The sequence below is a fragment of the Equus quagga genome, chromosome 5 (genome assembly GCF_021613505.1).
Source record: "Equus quagga isolate Etosha38 chromosome 5, UCLA_HA_Equagga_1.0, whole genome shotgun sequence".
Classification (NCBI taxonomy): Eukaryota; Metazoa; Chordata; class Mammalia; order Perissodactyla; family Equidae; genus Equus; species Equus quagga.
The window spans coordinates 67,964,976-67,984,176 of NC_060271.1; the positions used below are offsets into that span (position 1 = coordinate 67,964,976).

Genomic DNA, 19,201 nt, shown 5'->3' on the forward strand with positions numbered 1-19,201 from the left:
TCTTGGAGTGGGGACTGGGATGGGTGAAACACTTTAAAAGATTGCTTATTAAGCTGAGGTAAAGAGAAATCCTATTTTAGGATGGAGAGGGTACAGAAGACAGTATGGAACTGAGTTATTCTGAGTAATAATGTAATAGCTTTCCTTCTTTGGGTGGAATAGTACCTCTGAGGTTAGAATGTGTCTTGGGTCATGGACCTAAGATTGCGTGGGAGGTAAACTGGTTTTCTCTTCTCTCTGGCTCTCAGAGTTATAAGGGGCTCCTAAAATCTAAAAACAATGACAGTTAGTGCCTGGTTTTATATGTTCTTTTCCTTGTTTGTGATTCCCTCTCATTATCCCAAGTCTTTTTTTTTTTTTTTAATGCCCCAACCTGTTCCACCTGTGTGTTGGGGGACTCAAGGAAGTGGTTTGTGTTTGTAATTGAGAGGAACCAGTTTGGGAAGAAGCCAGGCAGGACAGACAGCAACCAGAGGGACTAGGCACACAGGCAGGCAGGCTGAGGTAACAAGTAATGAGGACAGATTTAGGGATCATATAAACATTCCTGGAGGATCCCAAGAATTCTTATGGGGAGAGTCTAGGTACAATGCTGTAATTCCCTCAAACAAGCACAATGAGGCTTGTTGCTATGTGGGCACTCAAGAGCAGTGTGAGCCCTGACAGATGGAGATACGGTGGGAGTATCTAGTTGCACTTACTTTTTTAGAAATACCCTTCATCCAGGTTTTAACATAAGGCATCCATTTCAGTTCTTCAGGATCCACAAACACCATTCCACATCTACTGACTGTTGCAGGAGAGGCAACCTTTAGATCTTGCACCTAAAATTGAAGAAAGTTGAACAGGAAATAGCTAATGATACTTCCTTATTCCTCCAACCTCAATGTTAATGAATTACACGTTTAAAGTTTAACACTGAAAGACTTTACATGGAAGAGAATGGGAGAGCTGCAAGTAATCAGAAATGGAGAAGGAAAGTCAAGTGAGTCATAAAGTGAAAAAAACCCCTAGAGTACAGGAAGATACATCAAATCTTTATGGGAAAGTATAGGTATTTCTTTTTCCTTCTCTTTGTTTTTCTCTTTTTTCCTTTTTCATTCTTGTATCCAATACATAGCACATAGTAGGCATTCAGGCAGTGTTTGATGAATGAATACAGCAGGGGTGGTATCTTCCATAATATTTTGTAGATGAATTTGGTCCACATTCTTTTTCCAATCCCTTCACCAAATATTCATACCATAGAGGGATAATTTGTTCATATTAAAAAATTATTTTTTGAACTTATAAAGCATTTAAAATCATTTGAAGTCACCATTATATATATTAACCACATCCAAAGGAAAAGAAACAAGTGCTGGGGAAGCCAGCATTTATTGTATTTCCTGTTTATAGTGAGACAGGAACATCTGAGAGACTTTGGTTGTCAGGACGGACAGTCTATTACAAAAGGACAATTTGGTAAGTATTTAGTATGTAAACAAAACACCATAGTAGGCCTTACAGATAGCAATGATACATCAATAAGAGAAAAAAAATTAATGATGTTATGCCAATCTAACGAATGATTTCACGCCACAGTAAGGAATATACATTTACCTCAAAAAGCATGTGGATTTGAGGTGTGAGTTTAATCCTCTCACTGTTAGCCAGGCAAAGCATCTTGTTATCATCCAACACCGTATTCATATTTTCAATCCAAAGAGCATCTACTGGCCCATCACTGATGATCCATTTATGGTCTTCTGAAGTATCATTCACAGCTGCTCGGACACTTAGTGCCATCAAACCATCTTTCCACTCCAAGGTTATGTTATTAACTTCGCCATATAATTCACCCATTGTAATTGATTTAGGATTAAGAACATATGTTTTAACTGGTTGGTAAAAGGGATTTTCTATACCAAGTTTTTGCAAATTCCCCAAAGTTTCTGCTAGTATTTGGTAAACTGTGGTCTTGCCACCTCCTGTTGGCCCGACTAACATAACACCATGCCTTACCAGCATAGTTTCATAGAACTGTATCACTTTTTTAACCATACATGTCTCAGGCTGAAGATTTTGTCCATTCATGACATCTATGATTGTTGACTGCAATATACCATAATCATGTTCTGGAATTTGGACTCCAGGAAAAAGGTCAGATATGATTCCACTGAAAAAACAAAAATAAAATCAATTAGGAACTGCTGGTCACTGATATTTTCCCATATTTGTACAATTGATTAAACATTATTATGAGTCTTATTTTTCTCATTGATCTTTTCTTCTGAACATGCACAGTACTAGTCTGTCCTATGTGTTACACCAGATTCTATCTTTCTCTGATACTGTATGATTTTGTTTGTTTCTTTTACAGTAGACCAATGTTCTTAAGTATATTGGGAGCATCTTGAGGTAAGGAATACCTCTTATGTTTTTGTATTGTTCACAGTATGTGGCATAGTACCAAACATATAGGAAGTGATGAATTTATCCGTCTATTTTAAAAGTTATATTTATATATCTCAACTTTTTCCAAAAGGATTTATGTGTGCTTATAACTATATATGGATATTCAAAAAAATAAGATGGAAATAGAAGTAGAAAACTAGTACTACGTAAAAAAGGGAGTAAGGGGGAAATTGACTGTTTCTGTGGGGAACAATTAATATGGGATGTTTCTATTGATAAAAAGGAAGCTAAATCCTACCTCACACTATATACACAAATGCATTTGAGATGTAGTAAAGACCTTAACATAAAATGGCAACAAAAGTACCAGATGAAAATCTAACGGATGAATTTTACAACACTGTAGTAGGACAGTCTGTCTAGGAAAGACAAGAAATCTACAACTGTAAAAAAAAGTTAATAAAGTGAAAAAATAAAAACAAGCAAAAAGCGAAGTTCTGTGAGAAAAAAGGCTTTATACATAAACTTAAAGATTGAATGACAGAGAAATATTTCCAATTTTTATATCAGATAGTTTATGAGTTCCTACAAATCAATAAGAAAAAGAGTACCACAGAAAAATGCTCCAAGAATACTATCATAAATGAGTAATGAGCACAAGAAATGATGCCCAATGATACTAATAGTTAAAGAAATGCACCTTAAAATAGGCTATCACTTTTGGGCATTTTCATAAAACCATTATATAAATGTAAAATGTCTTTGGAGGACATCTTGATAGAATCCATCTAAATTAAAAATGTCCATACCCTATGACCTAGGGAACTTACTTCTTAGAATCTCACTTACAGAAATATCATAAGTGTGCAAAGATAAATGATTAGGAATTTTCATCATTGTGTTCTGCCAAAAGGGAGCAGACATATGTTCTGGAAAACAGTGGCTCTGATAGAGGATGAAGGCAAAAGGAATCCCCAGTACAGACATAAATGGACATCCCGGGATGACCGTTGTGCACCAGGGATAATGAGCAACCAGTCCAGATTAGAGCAGCAGGACAGGAGGCTCCAAGGAGGCAAATTCATTAGAATATTTTGCATAATTGAATTTTTTTTTTTAGGAGATTTACACCTTGGCAAAATTTGGAAATGAATTAGTGATAGTTTTATAGGAAAGTAGGTAAACAATTAAAAAATAAAAACTAAGTATTAATAAATGCAGGGAAAATTAAAAGCTAGATAATTTAATAAGGGAAACAGCTCAGCTGTGGATAATATTTATATAGTTATAATAAATGATGGAAACCCTGGATATTTATCTCAAGTTATTTTGAAATATGACTATACAGAGAGGATGGGTGGAGGGCAAGAGGTACATATGCACATTTTCATCTCCCTTTTAGTAACATAATAGGTAATATCTAAAACTGAAAAATCAAGAAATGTCATAAACGTGGTACTAAAAAATATGGAGGGAAAGAGCAAAATATCTACATAAATAAAAATAAATAAATAAATAAAAGAATTGGAAAATGAGTGCTTTTGGGAAGAGGGAGTTGGTGAGGGCAGGGGAGCATTGTTTTTCATGAGACTAATTTGTGACACTTTTATTTTTAAACTACACACATGTATGACTTGAGTAAACATAAAACTAAATAACAAAAATGGAAATAGATAAAAGCAATCACATTTGTGTTAATCCTCAAGTCTGATTTTTTTGGGTCAGGAATTTCTCCTAGGTCAGAAACTTGTAACCAAATGCTAATTTGTATAGCACACAGCCTGGTGACCGATATTTTGAAAAAAATAAATACTTGGATAGAGGCTAAAACTTTACCATCTTTATTTTAAACTAGTATTTCTTAAACTGCAATAAGTATCTCTAGAAAAGAGGAGAAAGTTATTACCTTGTTAGAGGCGATGTAATTGGAGATAAGACTGGTACCTCTACACGGTAGCTGTGCTTTATTCTGTAACGTCTAAAAACTTACCTGAACAGAATAGCATCATCTGTTAGGAATTTTGGTAAGTTGGAATCTCGTAAAGCTCTTATCAACACCACATCTTCACTTAGGTCTGGGTTCTCTCTTTTTAAAGACCTAAATTTAAAGGAATAATTCAGATGACATTGCGAGAACATAATACTGAACATGATTTTCCAAACCTGTGTGTGGGTCAGGGATTCCTCTTGCAAAAAGCTGCGGAGGGCCCTCCCCTGTGGATTTCTGCTGGAGGTGAGGATCATTTTCCCCTGCATGCCCAGGGTCCCTCTCCATCAGAGCACATGGATAAGTCAGGCACTGGCTACACAGCCTTGAGCAGAGTAAGGAAATTTTCAACCTCCACCACCAATCCAGACTTTATCCAGCCTGAATTTACAGTTCCCTGAATACATCATTCTGGTTCACTGCCCTGTGACTTCCTTTTCTCTCAGCCCAGAAGGCCCTGCTTTGCTCTTTTGGCAGCTCCTATTTCTCCATCCAAAACCCAGACCAGTTAGTCTAGAAAGTTCCTCTATACCTGCCTTGATGAACCTTGGGCACAGCTCTATGGTTGCCCTCCCCACATTCTATCCGAGGTGACCGGTTATTTGTTTGTCTTGCCCACTGGGCTGTAGCTGTGTTCTTTGAGTGCAACTGTCTCTGAACTCCTTACTATCCCTGGTCCTTAAAGGGCAATCCTGTAAAGAGGAGAAATACTGTATCTGGGAGGTGAAAAAAGAAAGAACAGAGGGTGGAGAAGGGCACGGAGATTTGTGCAGAATCCAGGGATACAGGAACCAGGCAGGAGGGGCCCTGGATGTGCACAGCTGGAGTCAGTGAGTCATGGCCTGAGAGGAAGGACTACGGAGAGGAGAGATTCCCTCAGAGATCTGGACAAGCTGGGGATTCCAGAGGGAGGCGTTTCAAGAGGTTATAGAGAGAGAAGATGGGGCCTGAAAAGAGGCTCTTGCTTTACTAGAAACTAGAAAGAAGCTCAGTCTTGGATCATACTGTAAAGACAGAGGTGAAGTCTAGGACATAAGCTTGGACTGAAGATGGAACAAGAGAAACTGAAGTCTCTCTTTATGCTCAGGCTTTGTCAGGTGGTGACAAGTATGACTTAATTACTGTATATGCGCAACAAACTGTATGCCTTTTAAGCCTAATCATCCTATCTTATAGTAGTGAAGGCTTTTGTACACTAAAACTCAATGTATGTGATGAGATCAAGGGAAATGAAAGTTAGCCAAAGCCTAGGCGAGACTCAGGTTCAGTCTGGGGCCAACCATGTTGGGTCTCACAGTGAAGAACTGTCATGGGATGAGGAGAGAGCCCCCATTTCACTGTGGCATGGGAGTAACAGGGTAAGAATGATGACCACAGCAGCAGCTAACATTTATTAATCACTTACTATGTTGCTTTAAGGGCCTCTGTGAATTACCCATTTAAGCGTTTGATGACACAGTTTGGAATTTCACTCTTGCCCACTTTGGTTTCTTACCCAGCCATGACCAGTACAGATTTTACAGCTCTCATGCCGAAGTCGTAGTGATCCTGCTGAGAGAGCTGTTCACTGCAAAGCTTGTACATCTGAGTCATTTTCCTTGCTAATATTTTACTGGATTCAAATCCTTCAGAATATAGAATTACCTAGAAAAGCAAAGTATAAGGCAATGTTTATTCTATTGATAACAATATATTAGCATAATACCAATGTATTAAAAATCTACTTTGGGCATTACATCTCTCCAACTTGTTATATCATTTCACAAAGAAACGTAGACTGAAGGGAGAAGGGTCTTCTGTGCCGTAAGAAGGTGGAAAGTGGGAGGTGGGCTATCGTACGGGGATACCTGGGCACTGATTCTGCTTTATTTCTATAGATGAAGATGTAGCCTTGGTGACATTTGGCTCAAGGAGCAGCAGAGCCAATTGTTTGAAAATGTCCAGTTTAGATGGTGTTATAAGGCCTGAGTACAAAAGCAAGAATTGAGCTTCTCCAATCCAATAGGAATGCCACCCTTGCGGACAGGATCAGAGATGTCCATGTGCTTCCTGGAGGCTCCCTGGGAGTCAAGGGAAACTGCAGATTTGCAGCCTCTCCCCTGGCCTAGCTGGCTACCTTGCTTCCGACAAGTTTCTGTGTGCTTGGTTAAATAAATCCATGATGACAGTGGAGGTGAGTGTGGACACTTCCTTGAATTCATAGTCTACTCGAATCATGGCAGTTGGCCCCAGAATCAGGAGCTGAAATGATGCAGTCACTTCTTACTGGTGTCTGTTTGTTTATTGCTCTATTACCGCCTACTAGTACAGTGCTCTGCACACTGCAGGTCATTAAAAATATTTACTGACGACAGACCTTGCTTCATTCCATCTGTCACAACAATAGGAATAGCACATATAAGACTGGCCTTTTAAATTTCTCCAATTAGTTACTGAGTAATATGACAATAGAACAAAGCATGAGATGTGAAGAAAATGTTGAACTGAGTTCTAAACCTGGTTTTCTTCTTACCAGCTTTGGACAATGAGGAGGTCATTTATCGTCCCTGTCCACAGAGGGTCTAGAAGGAAGACATCACCTGCCTTAACTGCTTGCCACCCCACAATGCCCACAGGGGCCACCGGGGGACCCATAAGCTGCTGGAAGCATTATACTAATAAAAGTTGTCATTTTTCTAAAGATAGGATTTGGCATGGTCTATTCTATTCTTAGGTAATTACTTTTACTTCATATAGAAGAATATCTTAAATAAGCTGTTATTAAAGGAATTTATTAGCCACAGGAATAATCTGTGCTTTCTGAGAAATTCCATCCTAAAAGGGTAGTGTCTCTTGTTATGAAATGCAGTGCTGAGCACTAGGGGCCTTCTGGAGTCCTAAAAACACCTTATATTTTGGTCTGGGTGGTCACACGTGTAAGAATTCACTGAGTTGTACCATTATGATCTGTGCACCTTACAATATACAAACTTTACCTCAGTAAAAAGTGCCAAGAAAAATATTAGAAAATTGAAATACATTTGTTTGTAGCTAGCAAAGAGAAACAAAAACCGGTTTAAATAGAAAGATTCCTAGATAGATGGAGAAAGAACAAATACAGTATAATCTATTAATGATTGCTACTTTCGGACTAAGCTGATACAAGACTACAAGCCCACCCCTGCCTGCCCACAGTGGTTAGTATTGCTCCTAACCAATATCCTTTGACTCTAATAAAAAATAATGCACAAAGAGAAGTGACAATAATACAGTATTTTTAGAATGAATTCAGACATTTTAATTCCAAGAGATGTACCGATAAACCCCAATGAACTGGTTAATTAAACTTCTTGATTCATTCCTGTTTTAGGAGCCTCCTATATTCCAGAAACCAGTCTGGGCAAACACACACACAGAGAACAAAGCATTCTACGTGATAACAATCATTTCCACGCTTACGAGCCAACAACAACGTACAGCCTTGGTTATGTGAGGCATATATACATGCCAGAGTGCATTCATAAAGGAATCTTCCTACCTCAATAAAATCAAATGGTGAATAAAAGAAACAAGCTTAAACTTTTGCTGCTTTATGATATGAAGCTCACCTCTGCAATCAAGGCATAATTTGGAACCATCATCGCGAAGGGTCTAAACAGGGCTTTCAAATTGTCTGGCAATTCGGTTCTGCCTGCATAGCCAGGATTCATTGTGATGAAGGCTGCACAAGTCATGACCAACTTTATTTCCCGCCCCTCAAACATGAATCTAGAGAGCTAATAAAAGGAAAGAGAAAGTATAAGTTAACACTTCTCCAGACATTTGTAAATTCTTTCCCATAATTACTACTTGAGTACAAAGTGTGTGTAATGGAGCATTCAAACAAAGACTACTGAATCCTGCTGTTGGACAACAGGAAACGTTTTTCTCCTAATTCTGACCTACCTACTCCCAGTCTCTTCTGGGCTCAGTGTTTTGTGCTCTCTGCCTCTCTGCCCCTGCCTTGCCCAACTTGTCTCTTCCTGCCTGGCCCTGTCCTGTAATCTTCTGGGCCTTAACATCTTTTGTTGAAACTCCTCAATTCAACTTAGACTTAATGCCACTAAACCTTCTCCACCCCCACTTTCTGGTATTCCCCAAGAAATTCTAATCTGACCTTAGTCCTTGGGTGGTTGAGGCCCCACTGTTACAGTTATTGGCACCACCCCTTCACTTTTATTCAGTAGCAAACACTTGTTGAGCATCTGCTGCAGGTGTGGCAGAGGGTTAGACACAGAGGTAGAGAACTGAAGGAGACTCACTCCTGAGCCCTCGAGAAGCTCTCGAGCTTGCTGTGTGGAGTCAGACCTGGAAACTGTGACCACGCAGTGTAATAGATGCTACAGTGGAGGTGTGTGCAAGGCCCACGGGGAGCAGAGCTCACAGGAGGAGCAGGGAGCCTGCTTGAGCCCTGAAGAATGAGAAGGGGCGTTTCACATAGACAAGCAGGGGCAGCCATTCCAGTCAAAAGGAGCAGGGACAAGAAGCAGCAATGCATGGTCAACAATGACCAGCTTATTCACTTCACTAAAGGGTAAAATTCTAGGAGGAAAATGTAAGTAGGCTGGGGTCTGAGCATCAAGAATCTTGCAGGCTAGGCTAAGGAATTTAGATTTTTGTCCCATGGGTGGGGGGAAGCAGAGAAGAATTTTGAGCAGAATGATAGGATCAAAGATGGTAGTGGAGAGGTTGGACAGACTCTAGATAGGGAGGTCAGTAAGGAATTATTATTGGGGAGCCAGCATTAGGGGGTTATCACTGGGGATGAGAGGCATCTAGCAGATACAACTAAATGGACTTGGTCGTGGCTTAGATTCTGGGGTTGATAGTAATGGGGGAAATTCAAGATGAATTCCAGGTTTCTAGCTGGGCCACTGAGTGAAGGCACTACTATCAGACATAAAGAACATGGGGGAAGACCAGGATGGAGCTGGGGAGATGTGTCATAGCCTGGAGGAGAAAATGCTGGATAATACAACTAGAGACCTGCTGCTACTCAATGGCTGTTTGTGCTATTCAAACCTGTACATTTCTGAGCTTTAGTTTCTTTGTCTATTCCTGGGGATATATTTCACTCCGACTATTTCATCTGGCCACTGGTAAAACTGAGGGTGAGGTTTGATTAGTCTCAGATGTCATCCTACCTTCCTTTCACCTCACATGGTTGCCTCCAGTTGGCAATGCTTCAGTCCTTCCATCGTTCCTTTTGTCCCTTCTCCCTTACTCCCCATGCTTTGCTCTCAGCTAATTGCTCAGCAAGGTGATAATTACTTACAAATTATGCTATATCCGGGGGTCCTTGCATTTAATACAGGTCTCCCCAGAGGATGTGGGAGGCAGGAGGGTATGTAGTTGAAGGAAATCAGACTTTAGGGTCACATAGATTTAGGTGTGTATCTTCGTTCTTTGGTGTCCTCAGAAATATTTCTTAACTTCTTTGAAAGCTTTTCACTAGTAACCTTGGGAAAATGCCATTTACTTCACAGAGGTTTGGTGTGAAGACGAAGTAAGTGTAAAGTACAATTATCTGTATAATTTAACGGCTCATTAAAGTCCAATTTCTGCTTTCTTTTTATTTGTTCTATAATTTGCTTTTTTTGCAGAGGTGGTGATAAAAATATTTAACAAGTCTTTAGCAGGGCACCTTCCAATGAGAATGGCCCCTTCCCCTAGAGCTAGAGCTGAGCCCAGAGGCCACCTTGCTGTGCCAGGATGAACCCTTATGGCTGGATCAGAGGAGGTCTTGGATTCTTCAAGAAGGGGCCAAGGTAGTGGAGGGGGACCCTCCAGGGGCTCGGGACATTGGCTATTTAAATATTCAACCCTGGCAAGGCTGTCCTGGTTTGTACAGGCTGGACATCAGTCTGCCCTTGGGGATCTCATGATCATATCTCAGAAGGTCAACACGGAGTAGCAGGGCCTTGACCCCATCCTGCATCAGCTTCTCAATACAAAACCCTTTTTCCAGGAACATGTTCATACGGGCTAAAACAAACTTTAAAGAGTGGGGCCACTTTAGTCTCTTCATCTGATCCTGCACTCCTCAGCTTTTCCAGTCCGGTGAGTTCTGGAGGAGCCAAGGGCACCAGAACTCCTCTCCCATTTTGCCACCAGTACTAGACTGAGCCTGGGGGCCATGATGATGGCAGTGGAGTCCAGAAGAGGGAGCATTAGAGAAACTTAGCACAGAAGTAAATGTCAAAGGCAAGAACATGAAACCTGAGGAGGAAAATAGGAGGTGGAGGAGAGAGTACAGGGTGCGGGTGCATCTATTATGTGTGTGTGTGTGTGTGTGTGTGTGTGTGTGTGTGTGTTGGGGGTTGGAAGAAGAGAGTTCCTTGAGGGCAGGGCCTGGTCTCACCATCTCTGTATCCCCAGGTCCCAGCACAGTGTCTGACATACAGTTGTTTCTCTGAGTTGCCTGGGTGAGAAATTAATTCACCCTACTCAGTCCTGTTGCTGTAGTACTCACTGATTACATTGGAATCATGGAATAGACAAGCTGAAGTTAGCATTGTCCTTCCTAAAATGCAACATGCTATGAGTTGATTACAAACTTAAGAAATGCTACTTCTATAGACCACTGCCCAGTGCCCTACCTTTGCAGCTTTGGCGTTCCTAATGGTAATGAGTTGCTGTGCGATGACTGACAAAACTTCTATGTCAATTCGATTAAATTCATCAAAGCAGCACCAGGCCCCCGACTGAGCCAGACCACTGAAGAAGCGCCCCATCATCTGAAAGCAAAATAATGCCATTCAGGGGCTGGCCCCGTGGCCGAGTGGTTAAGTTCGCGCGCTCCGCTGCAGGCGGCCCAGTGTTTCGTCGGTTCGAATCCTGGGCGCGGACATGGCACTGCTCGTCAGACCACGCTGAGGCAGCGTCCCACATGCCACAACTAGAGGAACCCACAACGAAGAATACACAACTATGTACCGGGGGGCTTTGGGGAGAAAAAGGCAAAAATAAAATCTTTAAAAAAAAAAAAAATGCCATTCAACTTTGTATTGCATGGTTATACTTCTTTAAAAGTTATATTTTGAGCTGAAATATTAAATAGAGGCAGTATCTGCAATAAATAATCGTTTTATGGGAATACCGGGCTCTGTCAGAAGTTAGCCCCTTTCTATAAGAGGAACTATCTTTTTGTCTCTCTCTACATGATTAAAGCTAATTTTTATTTTTAATAAAATGACAACCTGATCAATTTTCCTGCTTTTTCATAACCTTCACTCACCTGTGTAAATACTCGACAGGTGCTCAAAGAAACAAACACACGGAATAGACACGCTTAAGGACTCAGAAAAAAACTTGAAAAATTTAGCTAATGGAAGCTTTCGTTGTCTTTACAAGGTCCTATAGATGGGAGACAACACACAGGAGCTCCTGAGCACAAGCAGAGCAGCACAGCTCAAGGTGTTACTTCTTAATTTCTTCTACAGCCGAATTCTAATGGTGGAGGAGAATGAATATGTACTTGTGGCCATCTAAAGTGTAAAATTTCTTTAGAGGCTTGAGCTTTGGGTTAAGCATTTGTACAAAGACAGCCAGTCGATTTCCTTGCTTTGCTTCTGCCTTTTCTCTATAAAGTCTTTCCCCTAGCTCTCATCAGCGGAGCACTCCTAGCCACTCTGCTTTGATGCTACCCAATTCGAATTGATTTCTACTCAAATAAAATCTTAAAATTTTTAATATGCCTCAGTTTATCTTTTAACACAGCCCATGGGTTTAGAGGTATGGTCGCCTGAGCTCAGCTTGCCACTTAGAATCCCACTTCTGCAATGTGAAATGTGAACCTGCCCTTTTCTTGGCAAGGTTACAGAGGGAAGGCCCTCAAGCTGCGACTGCTGAAGAGGCAGCTGACGCTGCCCTCGTCCTGCCCTGCCCAAGTCACTCAACATTGTTCAACTCTTCTTTGGATTCTGGGAGATATCCCACCATCCCAACATCCTTTCAATAAGTTCATTTTTTTGCTGTTGCTTAAAAGATAAAATAAGATTATTTATGTATTTAGCAATCTAACCAAATAAAACTACTTTAAACAAGCAAAATAAAATATGAGAATATTTAAGTGGAAAACAGATGTAGGAGTTTGGGAACAGAGATATAATGATAAATAAAGAAGGAACACAAGAAAGTTTTACTAAGCTGAAAAGACATACATTTCCTGATTAAGAAGTTCAGCAAATGCCAAACAAAATGAATGAAGAAAATTGTCTCATCTAGATCCAGCCTGGTAAAATTTCAGAACCCAAGGCTCAAGAGGAAACCCTGTAATCTTCCAGAGGTAGTGAGGAAGTAACATAGTATTCACCCCCCAAAATGTGTTAAGCTATTAACAGTCTGATCCTTAGCAAAACAGATGCTAGAAGACAACGAAGTAAGCCTTCCGAAGTCATGAGGGAAAATGATTTTAAACCTGTAATTCCACCTTCTACCAAATTATCAGTCAAGTAGATGGCAGTCCTGGACATCTATAAACTTAAATGGGAAAAAAATTTGCTCAAGGAAGTATTCCAGCAAATAAAAAAGAAATATAAGAAAGAAACAAAAATGAGACATAAACAGCGGCAGCTGAGCAGACTCTGGAACAGTTTTTCAAACTGGAGTGTGCATCAGAATTATTTGGAGGGCTTGTTAAAAACCCTCAGATTGCTAGGCTTCAGTGCCAGAGTTTTCGATTTAGTAGATCTAGGATGGGGCCTGATAATTTGCATTTCTAACAAGTTGTCAGGTGATGCTAATGCTAAAGAAAGCTGAAAAAAAATTTTTAAAAACTCCATTAACCCTGTTGCTTGGAATATTTTCAGAAGAATGGCAGAGGGTTCATGATTATGTATTGATCATTCTCTATGGGTCCAATTATTTCATTAAATTGCGCTATGAATAATCCTTGATATTGTTCCAGTAAAACTCCACTTACAAAACAGGTGGCCTGTGGTCTGTAGTTTGCTGACCCCTAAAGTATCAATTACATTTAATGATAAGAAATTTAAATTTTTATTTATTCTTATTTATACTCCACTTTGCTCCATAAAAGATTTATTAAACTAGCCTTTAAAATTATAGAAATATCTTCATGTGAAGAAATTCAAAGTGTACAGAAAGATCCAAAATTAAAAGTAAAAACGTCCCTCCCTGCTCACATCACCCAAGTGACAATATGCTTTCATGCCGCAACAGCAGAAAGAATTGACAAGATGCAGCAGAATCTCTATGGTCTACAAAGCCTAAAATATTTACTCCTTGGCCTTTTCCACAAAGTCTGCTGACTCCTGCTCTAGAGTCTGAGATTAAATGAATCATGTGTATCCTGTGACTTTAAGTGTCTCATGGCACACACTCATGCCGGTGGGAGTGCACATCTCCCAGGAATGACATGCCACACAGGGCCACACGAGGTTGCCCTTGGGAACAGAGTGAAGAGCCAGGGGCAGTGGGAGGCAGCCTCTGTAGTATTCAGAGGGTAGGTGTCCCTGGTTCCTGTGGGAGGATGTTATAGCCTTGTTTGAATAATTCTGCAGGTTGGCAAGGAACTGAAACCTGCCAGGGATAAGCAAGAACTGTGCCTGGACCTTTTGATAAGAGCGGTTTGACTAGAGGACCACAGGCACAGACTTGGGAGGGGAACTTGCAGTTAGGCCATTTGAGGCCCTCTTGATTTTACCAGATGTCAAAGCAACACATAATATTGAGCCTTAATTTTAGACCAAATATCACATACAGATATACCATATTTTGTGTATCCATTCATTGGTTGATGGACATTTGGGTTGTTTCCACTTGTTGTGTGGAATAATGCTTCTATGAACATTTGTGTTTTTGTGTAGACATATATTTTAATTTCTCTTGGGAATGAATATACCAAGGAGTAGAATTGCTGGATAACATGGTAACTCCAGGTTTTACCTTTGAGTAACCACTAAACTGTTTTCCAAAGTGTCTGTACCATTTCACACTCCCAACAGCAGTGTATGAGAATTCCAATCTCTCCATATCCTAGTTAACACTTGTTATTATTTGTCTTTTTGATTATAGCTATCCAAGTAGAGGGAAGTGGCACCTCATTGTAATATTGATTTGCATTTCCCCAATGGCTAATGATGTTGATCATCTTTTTTTATGTTTATTGGCCATTTGTGTATCTTCTTTGGAGAACTCTCTTTCAGCTCCTTTGCGCATGTTGAAATTACGTTATCTATCTTTTTATAATGGAGTCGCAATAGTTCTTTATATACACTAGATTCAAGTCCCTTAGCAGATATATGATTTGCAAAATTTTTTCTCCTATTTTGTGGACTGTATTTTCACTTTCTTAATTCTTCTTTCGAAGCATAAAAGTTTTTAATTTTGATTATATCTGGTTTACCTATTTTTTCTTTTGCTTGTGCTTTGGTGTCATAACTAAGAAGCCACTGCAAAATCCAAGGCCACACAGATTTACACCTACATTGTCTTCTAAGAGTTTTATAGTTTTAGCTGTTACACATTTGGTCTTTGATCCATTTTGGGTTAATTTTTGTATATAGGGTGAGGAAGGGATCCAACTTCATTCTTTTGCATGTGAATATCCAGTTGTCCCAACACTATTTGCTGAAAAGACTACTGACCACTGAATTGTCTTTGCGGTCTTGTCAAAAATCAATTTACTATAAAAGGTTTATTTCTTTTTTTTTTTTTTAAAGATTTTACTTTTTTCCTTTTTTTCCCCAAAGCCCCCCAGTACATAGTTGTATATTCTTCGTTGTGGGTCCTTCTAGTTGTGGCATGTGGGACGCTGCCTCAGCGTGGTCTGATGAGCAGTGCCCTGAACCAACGAAACACTGGGCCGCCTGCAGCAGAGCACGTGAACTTAACCACTCGGCCACTCGGCCAGCCCCTGTAAAAGGTTTATTTCTGAACTCTTAATTCTATTCCATTGATCTATATGCCTGTCCTTATGCCAGTACCACACTGTCTTGATTACTGTAGCTTTGTAGTAAGTTTTGAAATTGGGAAGTGTGAGTTTACCAACGTCACTTTCTATTTTCCTCCAAAATTGTTTTGTGAATTTTGGGTCCCTTAAATTTCCATAAGCATTTTAGGGTCAGCTTGTCAATTTCTGCAACGAAATCAGCCAGGATTTTGATAGAGATTACATTGAATCTATAGATCAATTTGGGGAGTACTGCCCTATTAACAATATTAAGTTTTCTGATCCATAAAAATGGGATATCTTTCCATTTATGTTCTTTTTAATTTCTTTTGACAATGTTTTATAGTTTTCAGAGTGTAAGTTTGCACTTCTTTTGTTAAATCTCATTGTAAATATTTCGTTCGTTTCGATACTATTGTAAATGGAAGTGTTTTCTTAACTTTATTTTTGGATTATTCATTGCTACTATATAGAAATAAATTGATTTTTGTATATTGATCTTGTATCCTACAATCCTCCTGAAATTTGTTTATTAGTTCTAATAGTGTGTGTGCATGTGTGTGTGTGTGTATTGCTTAGGATTTTCTATTCAGTGAATTCTATTAGAATTCAGGATTTCTATTAGAGTGATTTTGTGTAGTCTGCATCAGCCCTGTTGACCACCCTGAAGTTATTACTTGCTGAAGTGGCATAAGAGGTAGGACTCCAGGAAGGGGATAAAGACATTTTTTGATCAAGGTTGGCTCTAAGGGCTTGGATCACTTAATTTTAATATTTATAAAAGGGACTTTATTTTGTTCCCTATGATGATTAAGCATGGTGTACAGGTTCCCTTAGTTTTAAGACTCAGTGTTGCTAAGAGAGTTGATCTTAAAAGTTCTCACCACAAGAAAAAAATTCTGTAACTATACATGGGGACAAATGTTAACTAGACTTATGGGGTGATCACTTCACAATATATACAAATATTGAATCATTATGTTGTACATCTGAAACTAATATAATGTTGCATGCCAATTTTACCTCAATAAAAAAAATCAAATTAAAAAAATTATATTAAAAAAAGACTCAATGTTAACATATTTGAGGCCTATGGGAAGCTCCTTTCTTTCCCTTCATGTATGCGTCCTGGAAGTCCACCAGGGGACCAAGTCTAACTGCCAGCATCCTCTATGCATGCACACTGATGGCTGATTTGTCCTTCTCTTGTTTCTGCTCCTGGAGGACGCTCTTGCCACCACCTTCCCGAATGGTATGGATGAGGTGGGGGTGGCAGAGTGTCTTCTTTCCACTAAGAAGTCTTCCTCCTCCGTGACGCTTTGACTGGGAAGTTGACAAGCACAGCTTTTGTCTTTTTCTGAAGATCCTCTTCAAGAGACACTCAATCTTCCAAATTAGGAATTAACATGATAAAATAGCAGTTCCCAAAGTGTCATCTGCGGATCCCTGCAAGTCCCAGAGTTTTTTCTGGGGGGTCTGTGAGGTAGAAGTATTTTCATAATAGTACTAAAATGTCATTTGTCTTTTCCCCTCTTGTTCTCTCATGAGAGTACAGAATATGAAAAACTAATTGATACGTCTTCAGTTTCCACCTTGCAAATAATCTTTAAGAAGCTGAAAGTTGTCAAGTTTTGGTGTAGTTTCAAAGAATATTGACAATTATCTGAAAAAGTTATTAAAATATCTCTCACTTTTTAGAGTACATATCTGCATGAGGCTAGATTTTCTTCAAATACTTCAACCAAAATAACATATCTCAACAGATTGAATGCAGAAGCAAATAAGAGAATCTGGCTGTCTTCTTTATGCCAAACAGAGATTTTCAAAAATATAAAACAGTGTAACTCTTCTCACTGAATTTTTTGTTTGGGAAAATAGATATTTTTCACACAAAATGTTTATGCTAATGTAATGGATTTATTGTTATTTTAAAACAAAAAATATTTAAAATGTATCAGTTTTAATTTCTAACATGGCAAATATCAACAAATGTAACCCATATATAAACACAAAAGCTTTTTGGAGGTCTCAATAATTTTTAAGAGTGTAAAGGGGTCCTATGATATTGAAAAATCTCACCATGAATTCTTGCCTCCTACATATTTCATTTTCAATACACAACTCTGAACTGTTCATCTCTTCATGTAAGCTCATTCCTTGTTCCTAGATTTCCCTGTGATTCTACCTTTTGTCTCATCTCACTTCTTTCTACTTAACCATATGAACAGATTTTTCATTTTATCACCATTGGACAAATCCTCCCTGAGGCTTGATTCTTACCTGGACTACACAGACCACCTCGTGTTGACTCTTCTCCCTTGCTCTATTTATTCCACTTTAACCATCTCATGCCCCACTGGTTTCCCTTGCTTGCTATCACCGCATTCTCTCCTTCTTTTGTCATGGCATGGGTCAAGTAGAGAGAGACACACGAAACATTTAATGTTAGGGTTCAGATATTGGGACTGTACCTTGTAGTCCAAACCATCAGAACAGTTAAAGACCACACACTGGATGGCAAGGGCTTTTGCTAGGTCTTTGGTCGTTTCGGTTTTCCCAGTGCCAGCAGGACCAGCTGGCGCACCTCCCAGGTCAAGCTGCAAAGCCCCCATGAGGCACAGGTAGCAGCGATCCTGAAGAAATTGATAAACTGTCGTTATTGAAGGGAACGGACTCTAGCCACAAATTTATAAGTCCTGTCCTTTCTACAGGAGGAGGGTCATTATTTTCTACCAAAAGTTTTGTAGCAATTGAGATCCAAGCACATAACTAAATACCGCAAATCTCTACTTCACAAAGATGTAGACATGGCAAATCCTTTCAAGAGTTAATGTTAGATGAAACTTTTCAAGACTGTTTTGATAAGAAAGCACTCTTGGGTCAACACTAATCTCAGTGATCAGTCACTTACCGTGAGAGGAGTAATAACTAATCTGGGGCATGCACCCAAATATTCATAGCCATAAGTGTACTGAGAGAGCGCCATTCTAGCTACGCAATTATCCAGGTCTACATCCCAATAATAGCGCAGTTGTCTCTGCCAGTCAAAGGATTCGACTTCCTCTACCTACGTAAGTGATAACAATGATACACATATTAGACACACTAATTTCAGAGAGAAATATGTGATTTTACTTAAATGAAACAGTTACCTTGGCTTGAACAAGTTCAGTGACTATGTCTCTTGCATGCACATCAATAGTAATTAAGGCCGTTAGGATGTTTCTGTGTAATTTAGGAAGATTGCCTCGAACTATTGCAGCCAGGGCATTTAACCTCTACAAATTAAAGGAAAATTTTTGAAAAGTGAACTGTCAAAAATTAGCTTACATATATATTTTTTACGATTAAATTTGGAGCAGACATTTGCCAAGTCTAATTTTAAGAGTCTCTAATTCTGTGACCAAACAGGACAACGGTTTAACTTTTTAATTCCTATAAGACTTCTATGAAGTACATGCTATCTTTAACCCCATTTTACAATAGAAGAAACTGAGAGCCAGAGAGGGTAAGTAACTTGATGGCAGTCACACAGTTATGATGTGGCAAAAATGGGACTTGAGGAGACATTTGTCTCAAGGAAAGCCCTGCTCTTGACCACCACGTGATGATTTCTCCAGAGAAGACCATTCTCCTCAAAAATTAAATGTGAGTAAGGCATCACTCCTCATTTTCAGGGATAGTTTTTTCTGTGGTAATCAGAAAACCTGAGCATTTTAACCAAGCCAATGACTGAATGAAAGCACTTTTGATAGACTGAGCCCCTGCTTCTCACCTAAGTGCCTAAATCTTTTTCAGAGAAGAGCAGTGCCTCTGAAGGCCTTGACCTGCTGGGCTGAATTTTCACTCACTGACCCTGATTGGGGGCCACCTCCACAGAGAGG

The 19,201-nt window shown here is 39.5% G+C and overlaps 1 protein-coding gene across 2 annotated transcripts in view; it reads right to left on the reverse strand.

The window, feature by feature from the left end:
- Positions 1-19,201, reverse strand: part of DNAH6 (dynein axonemal heavy chain 6) — a 249,696-nt gene that overhangs the window by 135,444 nt on the left and 95,051 nt on the right. For both annotated transcript variants that reach the window (XM_046660053.1, XM_046660052.1), the window contains 9 exons: positions 18,470-18,595; positions 18,229-18,384; positions 17,789-17,950; positions 11,002-11,139; positions 7,972-8,139; positions 5,880-6,028; positions 4,388-4,495; positions 1,603-2,158; positions 702-824 (listed from right to left, as the gene is read on the reverse strand). In XM_046660053.1, the coding sequence (XP_046516009.1) occupies positions 702-824; positions 1,603-2,158; positions 4,388-4,495; positions 5,880-6,028; positions 7,972-8,139; positions 11,002-11,139; positions 17,789-17,950; positions 18,229-18,384; positions 18,470-18,595 (1,686 nt within the window). The remainder of the gene's footprint in view (positions 1-701; positions 825-1,602; positions 2,159-4,387; positions 4,496-5,879; positions 6,029-7,971; positions 8,140-11,001; positions 11,140-17,788; positions 17,951-18,228; positions 18,385-18,469; positions 18,596-19,201) is intronic.